Source organism: Xenopus tropicalis, chromosome 6 (assembly GCF_000004195.4).
Source record: "Xenopus tropicalis strain Nigerian chromosome 6, UCB_Xtro_10.0, whole genome shotgun sequence".
NCBI classification, from domain to species: domain Eukaryota; kingdom Metazoa; phylum Chordata; class Amphibia; order Anura; family Pipidae; genus Xenopus; species Xenopus tropicalis.
The window spans coordinates 39746107-39769737 of record NC_030682.2 but is presented as its reverse complement, the minus strand read 5'-3'; the positions used below and the strand labels follow the sequence as shown (position 1 = coordinate 39769737).

General features: G+C 37.3%; 1 protein-coding gene across 4 annotated transcripts in view; it reads left to right on the top strand.

Moving 5' to 3' along the window:
* Window positions 1-23631, top strand: part of rapgef5 (Rap guanine nucleotide exchange factor 5) — a 163109-nt gene that overhangs the window by 103437 nt on the left and 36041 nt on the right. For 3 of the 4 annotated variants that reach the window (XM_031903649.1, XM_018094932.2, XM_031903651.1), the window contains 2 exons: window positions 12219-12337; window positions 12699-12787. In XM_031903649.1, coding sequence (XP_031759509.1) covers window positions 12219-12337; window positions 12699-12787 — 208 coding nt within the window. The remainder of the gene's footprint in view (window positions 1-12218; window positions 12338-12698; window positions 12788-23631) is intronic. The other variant, XM_031903650.1, reaches the window with a different exon arrangement.

The following is a 23631-nucleotide window of genomic DNA, read 5'->3' as shown; positions in this document are numbered from 1 at the left end:
CTGCAAAACCCTGAGGAAACTCAACAGATACCTTGGTAATTATATAGATATATAGATAATGGTAGAAAAAATTGTAACAGCTATTTAGGAAAAATATGTATTAACCATCTACTGCAGCAATGGATTTTTATTAATAATTAGAATAATATAATAATGATTATGATAATGATAAGGATGGCAAAATTTACCATTTATACTCTGCTTGAGCCTCAACAAATTGTGGGTGCATATACTGTATGTATAAAAAACATAACCTTAAAGGAATACTGTCATGGGAAATCATGTTTTTTTTTTAAAAAAAATGCATCAGTTATTAGAGTTCTCCAGCAGAATTACATTGAAATCCATTTTTCAAAAATGCAAACAGATTGTTTATATTTAATTTTGAAATTTCAAATAGGGCAAGCTGTGATCTTCATTTCCCAGGGTGCCACAGTCATGTGACCTGTGCCCTGATAAACTTCAGTCACACTATTGTTTCTCCTACTCCAGTTAAATGGGAGAAGGAGAAACAATAGGTTATCTGAAAGCAGTTCTAATGTGCAGCGCTGGCTCTTTCTGTAAGCTCAGACTCAGGCACTGATATGGCTCCTACACACAAATATTACAGCCAAAAAAATACATTTGTTGGTTCAAGTGTAAAATTTGAAATGGCAGTGTAATTTAGAAATAAAAAGTACACCATAAATATCATGACAGAATACCTTTAATGTATAATAGTGGTTCTAAAACTGTAGGGTTGCCCCCTCCTAGGAGGCTGTCAAAGAAATGAGGGGCCAGTCTGCTGACCAGTTTAGGTGACTGGTCATTTACTATCTTAGATTTTCTGTTTGACCATGACCATGATTTTCAATGTTAATGGAACTTTTCATATGTGATATTCTTCATTTATATAGAGACCTACCTTTATGTGCATGCTCTTTGCGCTTGTTCATTACAGCATTTCAGCATTTACTGCAGCTCTGATTGACTGCTTGAATTTTGTGATTAATACCAATGCATTTGTTTCTGAGTTTGGTTTTAATTTTCAACATATAATCAGTTGAGTACCTCATACCCTTGTTATGTGGTAGCTCTATTTATGACCCTCTATATGGTATTCCTAGGCCACTCAGGTTACAGATTACAAGACTGTTGTACAGACTAGTGAAAAGCATCCCTGCAGTGTTCATAAGCACATTTATTGGTACCATGCGCCAGAATGCAGCTTTTAGTTACAGCTTTTTGCTTTGGTCACCCTTCTCTTTGATACTGTGCACCTTCTCTATTCCCAGTAGAGATGTTTTGTCCTTTAAACGGGATTGCTAAAAAACAAACTAAGCACAAATGACAAATGGGAGCTTCCAGGACTGTTTGTGTTGTCACTGCAGAGGAACATGAAAGGAGCTGGAATATGCATGACCTGGCTCTGCTTTGCTTAAACCTCTCCTGTGGGAATCCCAGCCAGATGACATTTTTGGAATGAGCAATGAATTGCCTGGTGCACATGTGTTTGTTTCCCTAGGGCGAATGTGTGCTGGTACAGAAGGTTATCCTTCTAGCAATGCATATCTTGCCTATAGGATACAGTATGGAGGTATTTGAAGGCAAATAATTTTTGTTTAGTGGGGACTATAAAACAGCACATGATGGCATAATTTTCCTTTTTTATAAATCTTTTTCACATTAATATGATTTTGTTGGCAGATCATTAATAAAATTATATGGTACAACAATATTTTAGTTGCTGATTTGCAGTACAGGTATGGGACCTGTTATCCAGAATGCTCAGGACCCAGGGTTTTCCGGATAAGGGATCTTTCCATACTTGGATCTCCAAAACCCAAGTCTGCTAAAAATCATTTAAACATTGAATAACCCCAATAGGATTGTTTTGCCTCCAATAAGGATTAATTATATCTCAGTTGGGATCAAGTACAAGGTACTGTTTTATAATTACAGAGAAAAAGGAAATTGTTTGTAAAAATTAGAATTTTTTTTTTATAATGGAGTCTATGGGAGATGGTCTTTCCGTAATTTGGAACTGCACAAATATATTTTCTGGCATTGTTGCACCATGCAAATATCTTTAGATACTGACAACTGATATGCAAAATAGGATACAAGAGCCATTCAAAACAATAATAATATAGGTATGGAACCTGTTATGCAGAATGCTCAGGACCTCAGGATAAGGGATCTTTCTGTAATTTGGATCTCCATACCTTAAGTCTACTAAAAATTATTTAAACATTAATAAAACTGAATAGGATTGTTTTGCCACCAATAAGGATTTATGCAGCTTAGTTACCATCAAGTACAAGGTACTGTTTTACAGAGAAAAAGGGAATCATTTTAAAACATTAGAATTATTATTTTTATGATGGAGTCTATGAGAGATGGCCTTCCTGTAATTCAAAACTTTCTGGATAATGGGTTTCCAGAAAATGCAGCCCATACCTCTAGTAGTTATAATAATAATAATAATAATATACTGTAGGATCAAGTGTGGGGCAGATGGTCTTCTAATTATTTTTCTTTGGGTAGTGTTCCATGTGTAAAGGCAGAAGCACTAGAATGGAATTTGAAAATGCTGTGAAGGCAAAGCATGGGGATGGTGGCTGATTTGCGTATAAATTGGGGTGAGCTGTTGGTTCTAGAAAAGAGAAACACAGGGGGGGTTGTCTACACCTTTCTTTATCCCTCTGTGCCTGTGTGGCCCTGAAACACAGACAATTGTGGCAGGAAGAGGTTGCAGTAATGTTAAGGGTTGGGAAATATATTATTTATGACACTTTTTCCTTGCAAAAACATCTTAAATAAGTGACAAAAATGTCTTGCCCTTATTTTATTGAAAGATGTATGTCTGTACATAAAAACATTGATGCGAGACTTGGTGCTAGAATTATATATAACATTCTAACAAAATCATTAGCATTAAATATCACACTATTGTGACAATTACAACAGAAATCCTAATAGTCGTTTTTGATGTTGGAAGGCTGACTGGCTCTGGTGCAGGGTTAAAAGCTTGTAGTTTACAAGGGCAATGTATTTTCAGCTAGGTTTCCCAGAGTGGGCACCTCAGAGCAGGAGATGATTCTGTGTAGTAATTACATAGCACGACTTCTACTGTGTTCCGATTGAGTGAACACTATGAATGGTCCTTGAGGAGCTTCAGACATTAAATTATGCCGGTTTTCTTTCTTTAATGTAGTGTATCGTGCAATGTGCAAATGAAATTGTTCTAACATTACCATTTTATTGCAGCCAGTGCCTTCCCATGAACTCTTGCCGTTAAGCCTAGTAAATGTAACTTTCTGAACCACACTGTACAAGGATACTATTGTTTATGGTAGATGGGTGAGGCTCACATAGACACAGGCTTGTTTTGAGGAGATGAGAAATAATTGTTGATGTTACCAAACCTTCATTGCAGGAAGGGAGGGCTTACAATAACAATGTTTAGTAACACTGTACACAGGCACAATGAAAAGAAATGGAGATGTAATCTTTCTTTTTTATTTTCTTTCAGATTTGTGGTGGGGTCTTATTTCTAATATATATGATTTGAAATAACTTACCAATTGAGTTTTAGAAGGCTGTGCAACACCGTGCTACATAGAATGCTTTATTTGCACGTTGCATCCTAATCAAAATATTTCCTGTAAATCATAAACTACCTGCTTATAATTGTTTTGGTTTAAGGTATCTATGCCTGTTACAAAAAAAAAAAACAGTGAAGAAAACACTGTGCACGGACCTGTGATATGAAAACCCATTGTCTGAAATGCTCTGAAATTCAGTAGTTACATTTATAATAGTGTCCTATTTAAACAAATAGAAAATATCATGGCAGCTTTACAATTACTGGTTTGTAATGGAGGATTGCTGGGGTGAGTGGTAATATCCCCATTTCTAAAGGTTTCCTTCCTCTTCATATCTGCCTTGGTTTCTAAACATTCCTAAAAAACATGTTATTCTTATTTAACTTATTCTTTCTACACGTGGTATCATTTTGCCTACAAGATTAAAAGGCCTGACAAATTTCACCCAAAAGTATGCCATTCAGTGTTAAAGGTTCATCTCTCAAGATTTGCCTCTTACCACCCCTTATCACCACCTTAATATTCCCCAAAGGTATGCCATTCAGTGTGTTAGTTCATCTTTCAAGATTTTCCTCTTACCACCCCTTATCACCACCTAAATATTCCCCAAAGGTATGCCATTCAGTGTGTTAGTTCATCTTTCAAGATTTGCCTCTTACCACCCCTTACCACCACCTTAATATTCCCCAAAGGTATGCCATTCAGTGTGTTAGTTCATCTTTCAAGATTTCCCTCTTACCGCTTGTTACCACCACCTAAATATTCCCCATATCAAATTATGATGTGCTTTGATATTATGATAAACAGGGGACATATAAACAAACAAAAGTTATAATAAATCAGAATTATAATAAATAAAGAAGAGTTGCCGAATGCAACAGAAGGATTAGAGAGTTCTGCTTTTTGTCCCTGGGTCTCACAGACCTTTGTGAATAGGGTCAGTTTCACACACAAGCCTACAACAGAGACCTTTCTCGCACACCCTTAACTCTCCATAAATTAAGCGCCCGGTGCTCACTGCCAGAGGGATCGGCACCCTCCCAAAAATCCAGAATTGTCAAACAATACAATGGCACTCAGGGCTACAAAAGGGACTAGCCCTTAATTCCAATTTTTTATTGCGGTAGTGCAACGTTTCGGGGCAACACAACCCCTTTATCAAGCATACAACACACAAGTCATGCGATTGCATTATATGGGTAGCAGCCATTAAAGTGCTGTGGTACCTACTGCTGACTGCAAATCAGACTTACCTTCTGTTTTTATTTTAGTCATCAAAACTTATTAGAGACTTATTTTTATCTCATAATACTATATATATATGGTATATTTGCCATTATCCTAAAGTCTCCATTTTCTTTCTGGCTTCTCTGGTAAGCTCTAATGAACCTGTGTTCCCATAGCCTAAGGGCTTCATTCTCTTCTTTAACCCCCCCTGTTGGCCTAAGCAGTGAGAGCTACATACAGAAAGTGTTTTTATTCACATTCCACCATGCAAAAGCATTTGTTAATTTGCATTTTGCAGTCACCAGTATGTCACAGAGGCAGAATTTGGAACATCTTAGCTGCAGCTGGACTGCCAATGTACAGTTCTGTGCAGGATGATTGATTTAACAGGCACATTTTAAGCTGGGAGGCTTTTCCATGATGCTTAGATGATAGTCACTCAGACAAAACAGTCTGTTAAATTGTCTGTGCTCTCCAAATATATTTCAAACATATGTTATTACTCCTTAGTATTCCAGGAAGTGAGGCAACAATTATATACTTTATTATTAATGATCTTACTCCTTGTTCCTTGGTTACATATCTGGCATGTAGCTAGCTGATAGGTGCGGTGTAATGAAGGAGATTTAATAGGTGTTTCTAGAAGGTGGAGGTGGTTTCCTCCTTGTTTTGTTCTTTAACATGCGGATGTTTGCTCTAATCATATGTTTATTATGTAAGGGCACTGCAAGTAATAATTAATGCTGCAACTGTGTGATGTGCACAGAAACATCAATTCAATCATCTGGCCTCTTGTTTAAATGTAACCATTTTCTCTTACTAATGTAAATTAGAGAGGGCAGACATGAGAAATAAAAAAATGCTATTTTCATACAAAGTGGACTGTTAAACATTGATGCTGTTTAGAAGGGATTCTAGCTCTTTGGTTTAGAAATAACATTCTACTTGAGCTTTGTGAAGAGACTGCAACATTTACCAAGTGTTAAGAATAGGGATGCACCGAATCCAGGATTCGGTTTGGTATTCGGCCTTTTTTGGGAGGGTTTGGTTTTGGCTGAACCGAATCCGAATCCTCAATAGCATATGCTAATTAGCATTCTGAAGGGTTAAATGTTAGGAGGGAAATCATTTTCTCCACACGCTGCGTGCAGTGATTTTTATCCCTTGCGGATCGTGGTTAGCATATGCTAATTAGGATTTGGATTCGGTTCGGTATTCGGCTGAATCCATCAGGGTGGATTTGGGGGTTCTGCCAAACACAAAAAACTGGGTTCAGTGCATCCCTAGTTTAGAACCTTCCAGACATTGTTCCGTCTAAGTCGTACACTTGTGCATATGCCACAAATTTTATGGGCAGCGCACACATCAAATTGTGCTTCACACTAAGGATTTCCTCCCAATAATCAGAAAAACTAGATTTGACTAAATAGTTTAAATTGTGCCTTGGATAGCTCCCAATTCTACATGGCCTTGCAAGCTTTCAGATGCCAATGTTTTATATTCAAGTTTATCAGGTTTTTTGCTTAATAAATATTGAAATTTGATTTTTTATTTAACCATAAGTCAATTTCATGATTTTTCGCACAAGATAAAAAAAGAATTGTGGTTAAAAAAACAAACGTTGATAAATAACCCCCTAATTGCCAACTATATTGTTATAGTAAACTAGTTTTTGATATTAAATGATATTTAGGTTGCAGTAAAAGTAGAGTAGGGCTGCAGGGCTATAGACAGAATTGTAAAACACATTAGGCTTATCATGATGTTGGTTGCAAGATCTGTGCATATTGTGCACATTACCTTAATAAATATTTTACCCCATAGGGTCAAATTGAAACATGGAATATTTCCAGATATATCCTTTAAAAACCTGGTAATTGCAAAACTGATCTCTAAACCATCTGCCTTTCATGCTCTGTTTAAAAAGAGGATGTGTTTTGGATTACGGTTTTCTGGTGCATTTCCGCTCTCAGCACAATAGGTTTAGATGATAAATGAGCAAGATTTGCTAGACAGGCACTTGCATTGCTACTGTATGAAATGACTATTGATCTACAAACCTTGGCTGCAGAGAAGACCTGTAATGTTTGTATCTTGCTGCAATACTTCAGGTCGAAGAGAGTGCAGAAGGTATCCTTGGCCTGTTTTGAAAGCAGCATTAGATATTTTTTGAAAATATCAATACTACTATTGATAGACTGTGTCATGCAGACAGTTTCGGAAATACTGTGTCCCTAGCTCACAGATTTTTTTATTTTTTGTATAAATGCTTGAGACAGAGATTGATAGAGCTGCCTAATGCCACCAGTTGTGGAGCCTAGGCTTCCTTTTTAGCCCACATACTTTATTGCACCATTCAGGGAATAAATAGGAAAAAGCTTTGCCTTCAGTCTTTTTTCCCATTGCAGCTTGGGTTCTCCGTTTTTCATACTGGATCATGCACTGTGTTTTTACTTTTTTTAGACAGCTGAGCCATCCCACATTGTTTTCTTGTATAAACCTATGTAAGTGTCCTGTTTACATTGTATCTCCCAGATTGAATAGTGGTGATTATGTTTATATGATATTGATAAAAGGAAACCAGTCACCAGTGTGGTATGTAAGCACTTGGTTTGCTGCTGCCAGCAACTAGTATAAAAGGAGACACAAGGATCAGTATCCTTGTGTCTCCTTTTATACTAGTGGTAAAAATGAGTTCCCAAATCAGCCTCCTGCCGATGGATTTGAGTGACATTCAGTATTATACAACAGCCCACCATGCTCTGAGTTCTTCTCGCTTTATTCTGCTAGTACATGAGATTGAATTACTTGGGTATGGTATCCCCCCAGACCATGCCCAGGTCACATTATAAAAACATCATGTGCATGCTTCACATTCACAGTTAAAATAACCTCCCAAGAGATCCCTGCTGTAGTTATAAAGCATTTAATTGGTGTTGAGAGTAAACTGCAATGCAACAATCAGAGAGCAGAAGCAGTTTGGGTAATGTTTTATTAATGGGAGAATGCATGTATTGCTTTTGCTATAAACCATGATTTGTTAGTTAATTTTACATTTTGTATCATGCTGTGTCTAGTATTGTATATTCCCACTGCTTTTTTTGGTTTCTGACTTAGTTTTTCTTCATTTGTATCTTGAGAATTCTAATTGGAAAAATATTTCAAAGTAGTCTAAATATTCCTAGTAAAAAGTTGTTTTTCTATCTGCATAAATGGTGTGGCCAATTATATAACATACAAGTAATATATGATAAACTTGATATAAAATATATACATGTGTATCAGTTTGAGTATCAGTTTGAATGTGGAAGAGTGAGTGATGATGTGGCTCAAGCGATGACTGGCTCTGATTAACAAGCAAGGAGTCATGCATTGATTCCCACTAATCTTATTGTGACCTTAGGCAAGTGAGTGTTTCCCAGTGCCTCTGGCTCATAATGATATTGTAGGCCATGGGAAGCCAGGGATACACTGTCTATAAGGTATATATAGCTTGGTGCAATGTGCCAGAGCTGTCGTTAACAAAATGTTTATATATGTGTTTGCATCATTTACTTCATCAGATTACATCACACTGTCAACATTTCTGTAACAGAATGCTTCCCAATAGTATATCTGTATTCAGAAATACTGGTTTGTATTCCAAGCTTTGTACTCTCCCAAGACACTTAACTAAAGCAGGGTATAATGAGCCAGCTTAAGGATTTTCATTGCCTGTGGAATTCCACTGGGCTGCACATAGAGAAACTCATGATTATTCAGCTTGCCTCTGTAAAACCAGCTGAGATGCAGTAAATGCTGGTACAGTGACCCATAGTGTTCCAAATGAATTCTTAACTTGGTAAATAATGCAGCATCATCTAATGGAATAGCTAGTAACAGTGCTAAAATGTGGGGACTGTAATATATTTGCATAAATAAACAGAACCTAAGCATTTCAGTAGGACTAAAGTAGAAATGCTAAGTCAATTAAAAAAAAACCTGCAATAGCCACACAATTCGGACTGTGTATTTATTTTTGGATTCATATAGGACAATATTCCATACATGTGACAGGCTTCCCTTTTATCTGTTCATCAGCAAATATGTTATGTAGCAAATCAGATTGACACATAAGATAAGGTTATTAATATTATCATTAAGGTTACACTTTGATAGCCATGCCTTAAATGACATATCATTAATGCTGCCTAATGTGAGTCACTAAATATAACATTTGGTAAACACTTCCTTAGGTAATATTAGCATACTAATGAGATTCCAGTTTAAAGCAGCATAAAGAGACTTTTGTTGACATATATTAATGATTGCGGGGAGGGGGTAAATATTATTATTAATTCTGTAGTAAGAACCAGAGACATTACTATACAGATATGGGATCCATTATCCAGAAACCCATTATCCAAAAGATTCTGAATTACAGAAAGGCCTTCTCCCATAGACTCCATTATAAGCAAATAATTCAATATTTTAAAAATGATTTCCTTTTTCTCTGTAATAATAAATAAGATTTAATTACTCCTTATTGGTGGCAAAACAATTGTGTTAAAGGAGAAGGAAAGGCTAAGTCACTTGGGGGTGCCAAAATGTTAGGCACTTCCAAGTGACTTTAATCGCTTACCTTGTACTCCGGGCTGGTGCCCCTGTTAGGAGAAACAGCACCAGCCCGGGGTACCTGTAGCGATCGCTTCCTCCTTCCTGCTTCGTTTTGCTGCAACTATACGTTAGGCGCATGCGCAGTAGAGTGAAAAGCCGACTTCTCTGTTAAGGTTCCACTATTCACTCTACTGCGCATGCGCGCGCGAGCGAACCAGGAAGAAGGAAGCGCTGCATGTACCCCGGGCTGGTGCTGTTCTCTCCCAACAGGGGCACCAGCCCGGGGTACAAGGTAGGCGATTTAAGTCACTTGGATAACAGTTCCCATACCTATATTTGTATGTGACACTGCCTTGTTATATAATGTGAGGTATGTTCTGCATTAGCTTTCATGGCTGTTATCCACATAACTATATATGCTTTTGCATCTCCTTGGTGACTTCTAACAGCTTTATATTATACAGACTGTTTATCCTTTTTCCTTTTAAAACATTAGAGGGCACACAGCCCACATTGGAGCCCTTTCCTTACCGCCTGCCATAGACCACAATACCTTGAACATTTCTGTAATATTCCTGTACATTTCTTCTAACAGAACATGCAAGTCAGAACCACCAGAAAATTGCAATGAACAGGCAAAGACTACTTTTAGTTACATTTCCAGATAACTTTAAAATCATGGAAAATCTGCAATTAGTGTTTATTGGAATACTGTGTAGAATTACATTTGCTTTCATTAATCAAAATGTTATTTTTAGGTTTACAGCCCCTTTAAGAGAACAAAAAAAATGGCTTCAAAATTGTTGTGCTTCTCCAAGATAATTAATTGCTAAGCCAGCTACAATGCCTGTATTACAAGGCTGGCTATGCTTTTCTAAAGGAGGCCATTTGCCTGACAAAGCATCACTTGAATCCTCTGATCAAACTGCTGAGCCTTTTGCACATATAAAACTAACGCAGCAGTACTGCTTGGCAAGAAACCACTTGTATCGTTTTTTGCCACAAAGAAGGTATGCATTTTAGAATGGCATTTTTATGTACCTGATGGTTTTACATCCTTGTACAAATACCGTGTATAGTCTCCTTTTTCATTGTTATTCTTTTTATTCCATTGGCAAGCTAATGGTATTGATTAGTGGATGTGAGTTATTGATAATCATTTCTTGCTTCTGGGGCTGAGACAATGGTTCTGAAAAATGATCCTCTGTTTTCTGGAAGTCAGACTAGCATTGACGAAATAATTACACAAGATTGTACACTGTGATTCAAGGGGACTGAGTCTGGGTCTAGTCTAGGCTGGGTGCTTAGAAGAAAATCTAAAGGTTTTTTAAGGAAAATATCAGAATATCTGAAAGGTTTTTAAAGTAATGTTTGTGCAGCATTTTATATTACACTGTGGTATAGGAGTTTTCACCTGACAAAAGGTACTTCTGGTGGTGTAGGAACATTGGGACGTTTCTTGATAAATCTGAAAACAACATTTTAAAGCATACAATGTGGCATTCCTTTTAATATAACTTAATATTCTTGTTAGCCTTTCCTGAAAACACTTTTTGCAGAACAGCTTTTGCTTTACACAATACATACCATTCTTCAGACTGAATTCCAAGTGATGAATCCCTTTATATAACTCCTTTAGGTTATAGCATTTTTTTCTCCTATTTCTTTTCCATTCGGACTTTTAAACTTCTGCCTGGTTAACAGGATAATTAAGCCCTAGCAACCAGACAGAGGCAATTTCAAGCCTGAGAAGGGGAGAAAAAAAAGGTAAAACAAACTGCAAAAAAATGAAAATGAACTGCAAGTTGTAATGTATATACCGCTCTCTACACCAAACTAAAATTTAATTTCCAGGTGAACAGCCTCTTTAAAACTTTTGATTTTCAGAGATTTTTTTATTTTATTTTTGTAATTTTTATATTTCTCTGATTCTTCAGAATTTCAAAATGCTTTGCCTTGTTAATAATGGTCTATATGCATAACCCTTCTCTCGTTACAAAGTAATGTAAAGTTCATTATAATAAATACTGGTATATTCCCTGATGCTTCTCTTCATAAAAATCACTTACACAAGCAGTTTGCATAAATCAATATACTTTATCTGCTTGTATAATCCCTATAAACGCATCTTTGTTAATCACGTTTCTTAGAGTATGTGATAAAAGAAAGATGTAAAATTATCAATAACATAAGGCTCATAAACTAATATGGCACAATTTGTTTTCTAATGTGGTAACCCCTAACAACGAATCAGCAATCCATGAGTGTAGCTTCCATGAGGCAAGGTGAGAACCTCGCCTTAGGCAACAGCGTCCGCAAATTACTATGGGTGGCTAAAATCTGGGAACTTTAGGGCAGGAAATGGCAGCGCTTAGTCTTCAATCACCTTTTCTTGGTTCTTATCATGACATATTTCTGGAGAAAATCATGTTTCACTTGAAAAAGGGATTAGCTCCCAAAACATGTCATGAGAAGCACCAATAAAGGGTGATTGCAGACTAAGCGCTGCCGTTTCCTGTCTGTTTCTACATTAAAGTTTTTCCCAATAAGAAATATTTCCATAATTCAAATCACCGTGCTCAGCTGGGCTCACATACAAGCTACTGCTTTATATTACAGAAAAAAGTAAATCATTTTTACAAATAAGAAGTATTTTCTTAAAACTGACCCTTTGGAAGATGGTCTTGCATATTTTGAAGTGTTCTGGATATTGTGTTTCTAGATAAAAGATCACAGCACTGAAGCAAATAAATGATTCCTATGTGAGAGAGTGCATTATTTTATATCATTGCTTTTCTCGCATGGAAGCAGGATGAAGAGGAATCCACTGTACAAGTGAAGGAAGAAGACCAAGATGTTCTGGTGCTTAAGAAAGTGTTGTCAGAAAGCCCAGCCCCCACAGCAGGGAGTGCCGAGAATGATTGGAGGTAAGAGTTTTTCCTTAGGCATACAAGCACACAAGCACACAGGCACACGATGAATGCACAGCTCTCAGCTGCTAGATGGATTTAGCCAGCAGAGACAGCACTGGTTTGGGAATGCCGTGCATATTATAGGGGATGCCCTTTGTTATTAGATTGCCGCAATGGGAAGCTCCAAGCTGAGGGTCTTTAATGGCCGCGTAGACAAGAAGCATTCAGCAGCATTCACTGCCAGAGAGCAGCCCTTGCCAACATTTGATGTGCCTTATTTTAAATATATTGATGAGGAGGATGAGGAAGACGAATGGAGCAGCCGCTCTCAGTCCTCCACAGAGGATGATTCAGGGGACTCTTTGCTTTCTGACAGGTACATGGTGGTATCGGGGACCCCGGAAAAGATTCTGGAGCACCTCCTGAATGATTTGCACCTGGATGAGGTACAAGACAAAGATACAGGTAAGATCATGAAGACTGATGATTCTCTTGCTCAGGTGCCAGCTGTCCTCTAACTTATTATGTTTTTGGGGCTTGGTATTGTTACTTTTTGAAACAAAGGCTTTATGGGCAATTGATTTTAAGCAGTATGGAATAAAACAGCAGAGATAATTGTATGCTGTCTTCTTTTACTAGTCTCAGAGACTGTGCTCATGTGTGTCTGCAGTGTTTTGTTTGAATGATAACACAAGTTTATTGGCTATATCAGTGCTCTGGACTGTCAGGAACCAGTATTGACAAGCTTTACTGCTTTTGCTACTGACCAATTCCCAACTTATTTGCCTGCATGGGGATGCTGGGAGTTGTAGTTTGGAAATACATAAATCTCGAGCTGATGCCAGCCCCTCAGCAGGAATTACCATTGTTGTGATGTAGAGCAGCAGCTAGACCGAGAGTTTTGCTTCTACATTGTGACAGCTGCAAGCTTCCATGGCATGCTGTACAGTGAATGAAATTAAATTCATTCTAGCCTGGAGGTCTAATTGTTTTTGCATATGGGAGGAGATGATGTGTGATATTGAGGTTAAACATTGGCTATTCTCTGCAGAGGATATAGATTTAATGGCAGATACAGATTTGCAAAGTTAGTCACAAAGTTATGAATCCTGGCCTCCTTATTTGGGTGAAAAAGAGGTGCAACTGGGAGGAGAAAGATTTAAAAGAACAAAATTTATAACTCACTACCCTTTCTGTTCTGATAATGTGTGCTACCACCTCGGCCTACTTCTTGTGCTAACGTGACCTGAAATATGTTACGTGACAGCTGTGCACTTAGAGCTAAATCTAAACATATCCCAATAAATTATTAAAAGATATTTTGCTATAAGCTCTGTTGTTGCCCAGTTCTTGGTTCTCTGACCGTGTTTACTTTAATAGAGAGCACAGGGAAATCACATATTATTGCTTCAGAGATGTGAAAGACAGTTCCACTAATGCTAAAATAATGAAATTCTGTATATCATTATAAGGATCCTGCTACAAGCAGAGAATGTAAGAGAGTGTAATTCTCCTTCTCCCATACATTTGCTTTGTGCTTGTCCTGTTCACCTCATAGTTCAAATAAAAGTAACAAAGGCAAGACGCTATCACGCATTAGCTTTTATTATCTATTGTTCCACATGGGTCATCTCCTTTCTATGAGCCAGAGAAATCATTAGCAGGAAGGGCCGCTATGTAGGTAAAGATGGAATCATTATTATTACTCATTAATTTAGCTTACGTCAAAGAGACAGCATACTGAAATACAATTTTATGAGTGTGGTCTGAATCCCTGTATAGATGTTAAGATGTTTCAAAACAGACAGAGTATTTAATATATTTTTTTTATTCTAAAATAAGGCCAAAGGACTACTTAGCCTATTAATAAACTGTTCGGACCTGTAGCAGGCTTATTATTTTATTTATCTGGGTAGTGCTTTTCTGGGTGCAGGGCTAAAATTGGCACAGAAAATAATAGGAGATGTAGCATCAAAATTCAGTTTCTTTCTTCTTTTGATGTTATAAAACTGATTACATGCTGATTAAAGGCTTTACCCACATGAAATAATGATTTAAATAAATGGGTAAAATCCATCTTTTTGTATGTGTTTGACCAGGTTGAAGAAGTGGATGTTAGCACCCCAAACTTCAACTGTTAAATGATATAGCTGTCTTTATACCTTAAGGTTACCACTATTTGTGGCAGGGCAATAATAATTTTATGGATTACCAAGATCAAATAACATTTAAATGGTTATCATGCAATAATTACACAGAAAAAAAACTGTTGACAGTGATTAATCCATGATTATAGAGTTATCAGTAAATCTAGGAAACATAAGCCACAAAGTTATTTGGTCTATGCATGCATGTGGGCCCACATTTTTTGGAAAGTATTTTCAACTCTGCACTGAGCCCCAAGGACGCCTAGTTACGCCACTACACATAGATATTATCTTAAAGACAGTATAAGTCAATCATCTTTTCAGGTATCTGGAAAGTTAAAATTGAAATGGTATGTTAGAGGTTTGCAAACTTTTTTAATCCAATCCCCCTTCAGCACTCAACAGTTATTTAGGACTCCTGGAGTATATTGTTAATAATAGGATAAAATAAAATGTTTGCTTTGAAAGGTAGGCTCAGTTAGGATGTTTTTGTCCTTTTCATATTCATCTTCTCCTTTTCCTTAAGTTATCTGCATCGGCTCTACTTTCCCCCCTCCTATGTTTGTATATGCCTCCCAAAACCATTTTCCTTTCTTTTTACTTTCCTCTTATGCGTCATTTCTTTTGTGATTTTTCAATTTCTCTCTTGCTCCATACTGTTGTATTGCTTCCTTTCTTTAATACTTTTTCTCTACTTCTCATTCAACTCTCATTGGATTCCACTCTTGCCCCTATTGTTTTTCTGTTCCTTGGCTTTGCCCTTCTCTCCTTTGCTGTCTTCTCTATCATGCTGCTTCTTCACATCTTTAATTCGCTCTTTTGTTCTGTCATCCATTTCTCTGTTTTCCTACCTCTTAATTTTTCCTCTGCTGTTTGTTGCATTGCTTTTTTCTTCCTTCTGCTTTCTTTAACCAGGCTTTTTTCCTTTTATCTATGTTATGTTTTTTTCTTTGCTCCTGCTCCTAATTGCCAATATTGACAGGTTGCAAAGCTCTCTTACTTCACAATACACAAAGGATCTGCATGTCTGACAGCTGTTTAAATCTCCCGCTTTCTCCCTTGTGTGTTGCCCTATTACAGTGCTTTGCTATCTGTAAAGTCTGTTAACCACCAGAACAGAGCTGGAGGGGGTTGGGGATGCTGCTGCAATTTCCATGTCCCTATGCTCTTGGGTACATTCCCCCTGGGGATCATGCCCAACAGTTTGAAAAACACTACTCTTAAGTGTTCTAAGTGCAGGTATAGGATCTGTTATCCAGAGCACATGGGACCTAGAGATTTCCAGATAGGGGAGAAGCATGCCTTAAGGCTACTAAAACATTTATACATTGAAAAAAACCATAGGTTTGTTCTGCTAGCAACATAGATTTAGCTTAGTTGCCATCAAGGTACTTTTGTTAAAGAAAAAGCAAATTGGTCAAAATTAAGAATTGTTTGTTTTAATAGAGTGCTCTGGGAAGTAATCTACCACTGCTGGTTTTGTTGCTTTCTGCATAACAGGGGACCCCAGGGGAGAAACCAATAGGGGGGGTTTCCATTGGCTTTCCATCTACAATCATATGCAAATATATAGCAGTTGGTTTCTTTTTGGGGTGGCGATGCCTTGCTAAGTCTTAATTATGCTCCATCTTTGATCCCATACATGTAGATATATTATGAAATTGGGAAAAGGCTGTTCTGAGAATTTATGGGCTGCAAGTGCTAGAGCACTAACAGGCACAAATGTACGCCCCTTAGTGCTCACATAACAAGCACTTGTACCCAGGGTAGGGCTGTACTCTAAACCAAGTGCCATATTGAAATGGACAGGGCCCTGCTGTGGCCGGTGCACTCTGCAACTCTTAAACTGGGGCATCTAAATCTAAATAATAATGTGCAAATTAGAGGGCAGGTGGGATACACCTACATGCCCCCACTAATACAGTACTTATAAGTACAGCCAGCTCTGTATTTCTGGGGGAAAGCAGCATGTCTCTGCACCCTGAAACAGGGCATAGAGATCTGCTGCAATTTTTAGGGGTAAGAGTGCAATGCAGTGCAAGTCAGTGGCCAATTGCGGCTGATGTGTTCTGTTACGTAAATGATTCCTCTTGTGTTCAGTGCCCCAAGCATCTAGTGAATTCTGAAACTCCCATGGCTGCTTCTCTGCTTGACATGATACACTCTTGAATTTAAGTGAGGCCATTGAGCTTATTCTGGTGTAGAGAGGCCCAAAGGGACTTGTCTGTGTTTGGCAGCAATACAGTGATTAGCATTGCAGTCTCACACTGTTGGCATCCTGAATTTTATTTTAAACACAGCTCTATCTGTGAGTACATTTTTCTCCAGTTGCGTTGATTTCTTACAAGTGTCCAAAAACATGGCTAGTGGATTTGGTTTTTAGGAAGATGACATGGTGTGCATGGAAAATAGACTGTGAGGCTGATTATGTCCTATGTACATGTGCAGTGCTCTTGAAACTGTGTAAATGAAGAATGATTTAAATAGAAGTTCCAGCATTGTGGTGGCACCCAGCACACACAGATTATATAGTAATGAAAATAGTGTTTTTCTAACTCCTATATCAACTGTTGACAGGAATAGACAGTGTCTATTTCAGCAGCCCATGGTAAATCCAGCAAATAGCTCTTGTTGGACCAGACTTGCATATATGATTCCTAATTAGATGTTTATGCTTAATGTTCAGTAAAGTCTTATAGAGCCAGGCCTATTTTCTAGCCCTCATTCTCAGGTGTGTCTTTGCTGACTAATATTGTAAGACACAGGGCAGGGACATCCTTCCTTTTGTATCACTTAACACCTGGCAATGTTTGTCAATATTTCTCTCTATCTGTACTATTAAGCTACTCTAATAATGTACAGCAATGAGTACAGCAATGCACATTTTGCCAGCACCATATAACTAAAGATATATATAGCAGTAACTTTAGTTTGTAGAACCAGTTCCCTAATGAATGATGATAAGCAACATTTTTTGCCATGTTATACTGCTAAAAAAAACACCCATAGACAGCAATGGGTGCAAAAATAAAGTTGCACGGTAGCTGTGAAAAAAAACACCCATTGAGTACAATGCACTTTTTTGACGAAGCAAAGCAGGGCAGATTCACTCATCACTGTTGATTAATACCCAAAGCATATAATTGTTTTTCTGCTGTTGTTGCCAAGCAATATTTCTGTCTCCTCTGCACCCCTCCCCTTAATTATAATAATTAATTTATGTAATTAATAATTTATTTATTAAAGCCCCAACTTATTCTGCAACCTGTACAATAAACGGGTGAATGCATGAAATATACAGACTACATACAAAAACACAACCAATACAAGAGCTATAGGGGGCCTTGCCTAAAAGACACTTACCTCTCACTTCATCTCTGTTTGTCCATTTCTGCCTAAACAGGACAGGTAGGGGAACTAAAGCTGCTCCATGTTTGGTCATTGTGAGGTAGATTTTGGTTCCTGTTAAGAAACAGGCACAACAATGGAAGAAGGTACAGTTGTATACTGGTAATCTAATTACAAAAATATTACAAAATATTACAAACTGATTACAAAAATAGCCAAAAGACAGCATACTATTATTTATTGAACACATGTTGAACAAGGGGGTATACTGTCTCTCTAACTGTTTCTACATACAAAGCACATGTTTAACAAGATTTTACAAGACAGTAAAATATAAAATCACTGGGTTGTGCTACCCAGACCAGGGGTAGATCTGTAAAGACAGTGCCACCACCATCCTGATCTAAGCCTCCAGTTACTGGAGTTATCTGCGCTATGCATCGCCTTGCTAGAACTGGTACATGGTGGCTTGGAACAAAACTGCAGTAACCCACTCTGCAGTTACATTAGCAACTAAAGTCTCTGGGTGGGCATATTGGCACTTCCAGTGAGTTTACATGATAAATGGGTCCTCAACATACCCAAAAATTGATTTTTGCATAATGAAAGAAAATTCAACTTTAGTCGACTTTATATTACGCATTCATTAAACATTATCAGTGGTTTTACATTTGCAAATGTAATTGTTATTGAAAGTCGTACATTTGATTATCCCTATGCTATGGTTTGGAGTGTACTGCTTTGAAGGATGGATTTCATAGTGGTCTCTGTAAAACAGTGAGTCTTCAAGAACTGTCTAATAACTTGCCAGCAAATCCTATTCTGTTGCTTCAGTCATTATTCTCCTGCCTAATCCAGTGGGAAGTTTGCCAGTAGAATGTACTGAGATAAAGAGCGCACATCAGTCTAGGCTACAGAGAGTACCACACAGCAGCTGGGCTACATTCCATTTCCCATCCATTTAGAATGTCTTCTACTTATGCTGTTCCATTACCTTGCAAGGCAATAAAAGGGTTTCCAATGAAATAATAATGGTTTTTCCACATACGTATAGTGTTATGTTTAGTGTGGTGATGGGTCAGTCATGATTTCCATATCATGGAATCTGAAGATTAATTTATTTTTAACTTTGAATATGTACTTTGTACAAATTGTGAGGCACATTTGTTATGTTGTTTTTAGGGCCTACAGGTACGTAATTTATCTGCAAATTATTCGAACAACCTACATTGTATGTTTAGTTGCCAGTAGGCAGATAAATACATAGTAGCAAGGGAATTGGCTGTCTGATACTCAATGTTATTTTGGTGCTTACTGGTTCTTCGCTTGAGCTTTTTTGGTTTCAGGTGCAAATTGCCATATATCAAAACACCCTTCTACATACAGATGTTATGTTATAGTCAAAGAGCAGCCACTATAGAGAGTTACAGAAATACTGCGGTTGATATGTAGGATTTACTGGACAGCTTTTTACATCCTTATATTAGTCATTCCTTTCCCACTTTCCATTATTAGTGATTTAATCCTGCTATTGAATAGTGGTCAATTACAATGAAGTGCTGAGCTTGGGATGAAAGTGCTTAAGACAGGTATAAAGGACAATAATGACTTTGGAAGTTAATCAAGTAATGGCTAAACAGGAAAAAAGATAAAAGGAAAACCAAACCTATATGTAGCAAAACTGACTGTAATACGTATGTGTTAACTCACAATTGGGCACTAAAACAATGCTTCCCATGAAGTGGCAGGGCAACACAAGGATGCATGGAACAGGGACAGGTGAAATTTGGCAAAATGCCTGTTTTCCCTTGTAGATACTTCTGGAATTTATTCTGTGGTGAGCTCTTGTTTGTTTCATTTTCATACATTTCCAGAAAATGACATGTCTTAAAGCTGTTTTCATGTCTTCAATGATCTGAGTAATATCCTGCTGAGTTTTAGATTAGCCCTATAGAAGCATGCCTGGAGCAGGATTCTATGTACCAGAATGACTAAACAGCAAATTCACAATATATTTTGATACAGTTTAGCTATTAGTACCAATGGCAGGTGTTAAATCATATCTATGTTTAATGGGCTTTCAGTAGAACTTGATGGTTGAGCTGTGCAGCGTTAGACACATAAAGACTCTTTATTTAAGTGCAATGTCTGTTCTTGACCACAAAGTATAAACATTTCATCCACAGCACAAGGAATTTCAACTATCTTAAAGGAGAACTAAAGGTTAACAAAGCAGTAAGGTAGAAATGCTGTGCAGTATGCTTTAGGGCTTCTTTAGTAGTCACAGCTAAGGCAGACGCAGTCCTTAAGCAGTGAAGATCTCTGCCTACGATGATGCCTCCATAGCTCCCCATTTACTTCTTTGGTTCTCCCTAAAGGTCTGGTAAAGCATTCTGCTAACCTTTTTAAGGGAAATTGAAGGTGATGTTTACATAGTGCCTTTGTTTTAAGTATTTATCTGCAGATTTAATTGCATTTCTCTGAGAGCAGCCTTAATGCCAAGGTAAAATAAAATGTTGTCTTCTTCAGGCTCCATTGAAACAGGGGAAACATGGCTACTTGTGGCCAATTTATAACTAAGAATCCTTGGTGACACTGAGCAACACCTTTTAAATAATACAACTCGGCTGATAATAACGTTGCTCTGTTTTATTTGGCAAGAAAATAACAAAACAAAACCTGTATTGTTTTCAGAATCTATAATTTATTGTAATATTGCTCAAACTGTTTATATTGCTGCAAGCATGGGAATTACTAGACCTTGTATGCAGACCAACAGTATTTAAGATGGCAATGTACTGTACGCACAACAGGACTGGTCTGATGTGCCTTCACAAATGAACTGGTACCTATGCCTTACAGTACACATTTATTACTAAATCACAGCCTGGATCTCTACCAGTACTTCTAGTTGCAACAAAATTACTCTGAGGAAGATTTAGCAAAAATTGGGAAATGATCCTCCCCAATTTTTTGTTTACATAGAAATTTGATTTTTATGCCATTATGAGTCTTTTCTATCATTTTCTACTAATGTTAGCAAGTGTGTGCCAGTTTTCCTATATACTTGCATTACGTTTTTTCACATTTCAAAAACATTTAATCACCTTTCGCCTTGGTCGAATTTATAGCAACTGGCCCGTAGGATAGAATAGCTTTCATCTGCTCAAAGCAGAAAACACGTACTGGTGAAGAAAAAAAATGTGGTGAAAATATGGTGAAATGTTTTGATAAGGGAATTGGATTTTTTCATTAAAATACACTATTTTTACCCAGGAAGTTTGGACTTGGCTGCCCATATGCCTAAATATAGGGTATTTTACATGTCGCCTGTTGCTGAATATGGCCATGTTTGGTGTATTTCAGCACTGTTTCCTTAGCACCTTTATAAATATGCCCCTAAGTCTTATTTAGTTGTAGCAGCTAATGAGCATCAGCATCTTGCAGCAAAAAATGGCTGACAATTATAAAAATATGACTTTACAGTATTAGACTTGAAGGTGTTATGCTTACAACTAAAGGGATCTCAAAGTAATTTTCTGCATGAGAAAGCGGACACAAGTCCCATGATTAAATGGAAATGGCTCTGTATGTTAAAAGTGGGACATACGTTGTGCTGGGCTAATTTAGTTCTGTTTGTCCTTGTAAGAAGGATTAGACTCATAGCATTGCTTAAATAGGAGCCTGTGGATTCATAAAGGTACTGAAGTTAGCGAAATATAAAGGTGCGCTAGTTATTTGTATGGTTGTCTACTGAGAGCTCATTTTCATTTTCTGAGTACTGACCTGATTTCAATTACTTTATATTCATGTTTACCCTTGTGTCCTTACCTGCTCCATTTAGCCAAGGAGGCACCACAAGGTTAACCTTTAGTATGTTATAGAAAGGTCTATTCTTAGCAAGTTTTGAGTTGGTCTTTTTATTTATAAAAGTTTTTTATTTGTTAAAGTTTTTGAGTAATTAGCCTTCCTCTTCTGGCTCTTTCCAGTTTTTAAATGGAGGTCACTGTCCCTGGCAGCCAAAAAAACTATTGCTCTGTAAGGCTACAATTGTATTGTTATTTTTTATTACTAATATTTCTATTTAGGCCCTCCTCTATTTATATTTCTGTCTCTCTTTCAAACCAATGTCTGGTTGCTAGGTTAATTTGGACTCTAGTAACCAATTTGCTGCTGAAATTCCAAACTGGAGAGCTGCTGAACAAAAAGCTACATCACTCAAATAATAAAAAATGAAAACCAACTGCAAATTACCTCAGAATAGCAGTCTCTACATCATACTAAAACTTATTTTAAAGGTTACCAACCCCTTTAATTCAGATAGATGATGTTTAAATTAATTTTACCCCGATAGTCTTATTTAAATGGGCCTTTTGTTGGGTTTGTAGGAATTTCATAAACTGAAGAACAGGTTGCAGATACATACCTGAGGAGGCAGCAGGTACATAAATCAAGCTGTATTTCTACCTACGTTCTTTGTAGCCTCAAGCATAGTTACCTGCTAAGTCAAGACACAGCATGTACTCCTCACAAGGCCAAGTTAAATTACTCCTGCAACTGTCAAAAAGCCACTAATCACAAAAACTATTTTTTGGTGAAAATGAGTAGAAGCTAAAAAAAATCCCTTACATCCTGGTGTAACTGCAGAAGGAAAATACAAGCCCTGTGTTGAACTTAAGTTCCCGATATTTACTGTCCTAGTTCTTGAAACTGAATAACTGGATAAAAAATGAAATGTTTTCTTGAAGGCTCTGTACAAAATTATTTGACAGATAAGAAATCTTTTATCTACAGTGCTTGGAAAGTTTTCAGGATAACAGATTATTGTTTGAAGTACCATGCCTCAAATTTACTATTACACATTGGAACATGATAAAGCATTTATCAATTACAACTCTTGTTTGGTTAAACGTTTACAGGTAACGTTCCTGTTTGTAGGGTTTTAAACTTGCATTTGTTAAAGGGGACCTGTCATCCTAGGAAATAATTACAAATGCTTTTCTATCATGTCCGTGAAACAAAATAAACTTTACTTACACTTTATAAATTATTTATATTTTGTTTCCTTTAGTCTTAGAATTCCCAATCACAGCAAGCAGGCAAGTGTCTGCAAAAGCAAATGGCACTCAGGGCTGCAAACAAGGGCAAAAACCCTTTCAAAAGTTTATTGCGGAGGTGCAACGTTTCGGGGCAAAGTGACCCCTTTATCAAGCATTCTTTGCCCCGAAACGTTGCACCTCCGCAATAAACTTTTGAAAGGGTTTTTGCCCTTGTTTGCAGCCCTGAGTGCCATTTGCTTTTTGTTGCTAAAGTGTTTTTGGAGGGTGCCGATCCCCCCAGCAGTGTGCACTGGGCATATAACTTTGGAGTGCTAGGGTGTGCGGATAAGGTCTCTGTGGTACAGTAAAAGTGTCATTTTGTGGACACTGGTATTATGCAAGTTTTATATAACCCCAAAATCTTGTGTATTTGCCATCTAGATCATGTAAGTGCTGAATGAAAAGTAAAAGTAATGGTAATTAAAAATCAAATGGTAATCAATCAAATATTGCCTGCTCCCCTCTATGCCTCAGGCCAAATGCCAAGCTCAGACCTACTGGTTTGGGGATGTCTAGGGTCACCTTACAGAGTGAAGCTATAGGCAACCTCAAACAGTCGATTATTTTAGTTTACTTGTTTGCATCCATACCAATGTGGTGGGACTTGTGATTCTAATATACCTTAAGTAGTTAAATACTTTTTCTTCTAGTGTGCATTCATTTATGTTTACAAGCCTCTTAATAGGCTGGGTTGTTTATATTACATGTTCTAGTG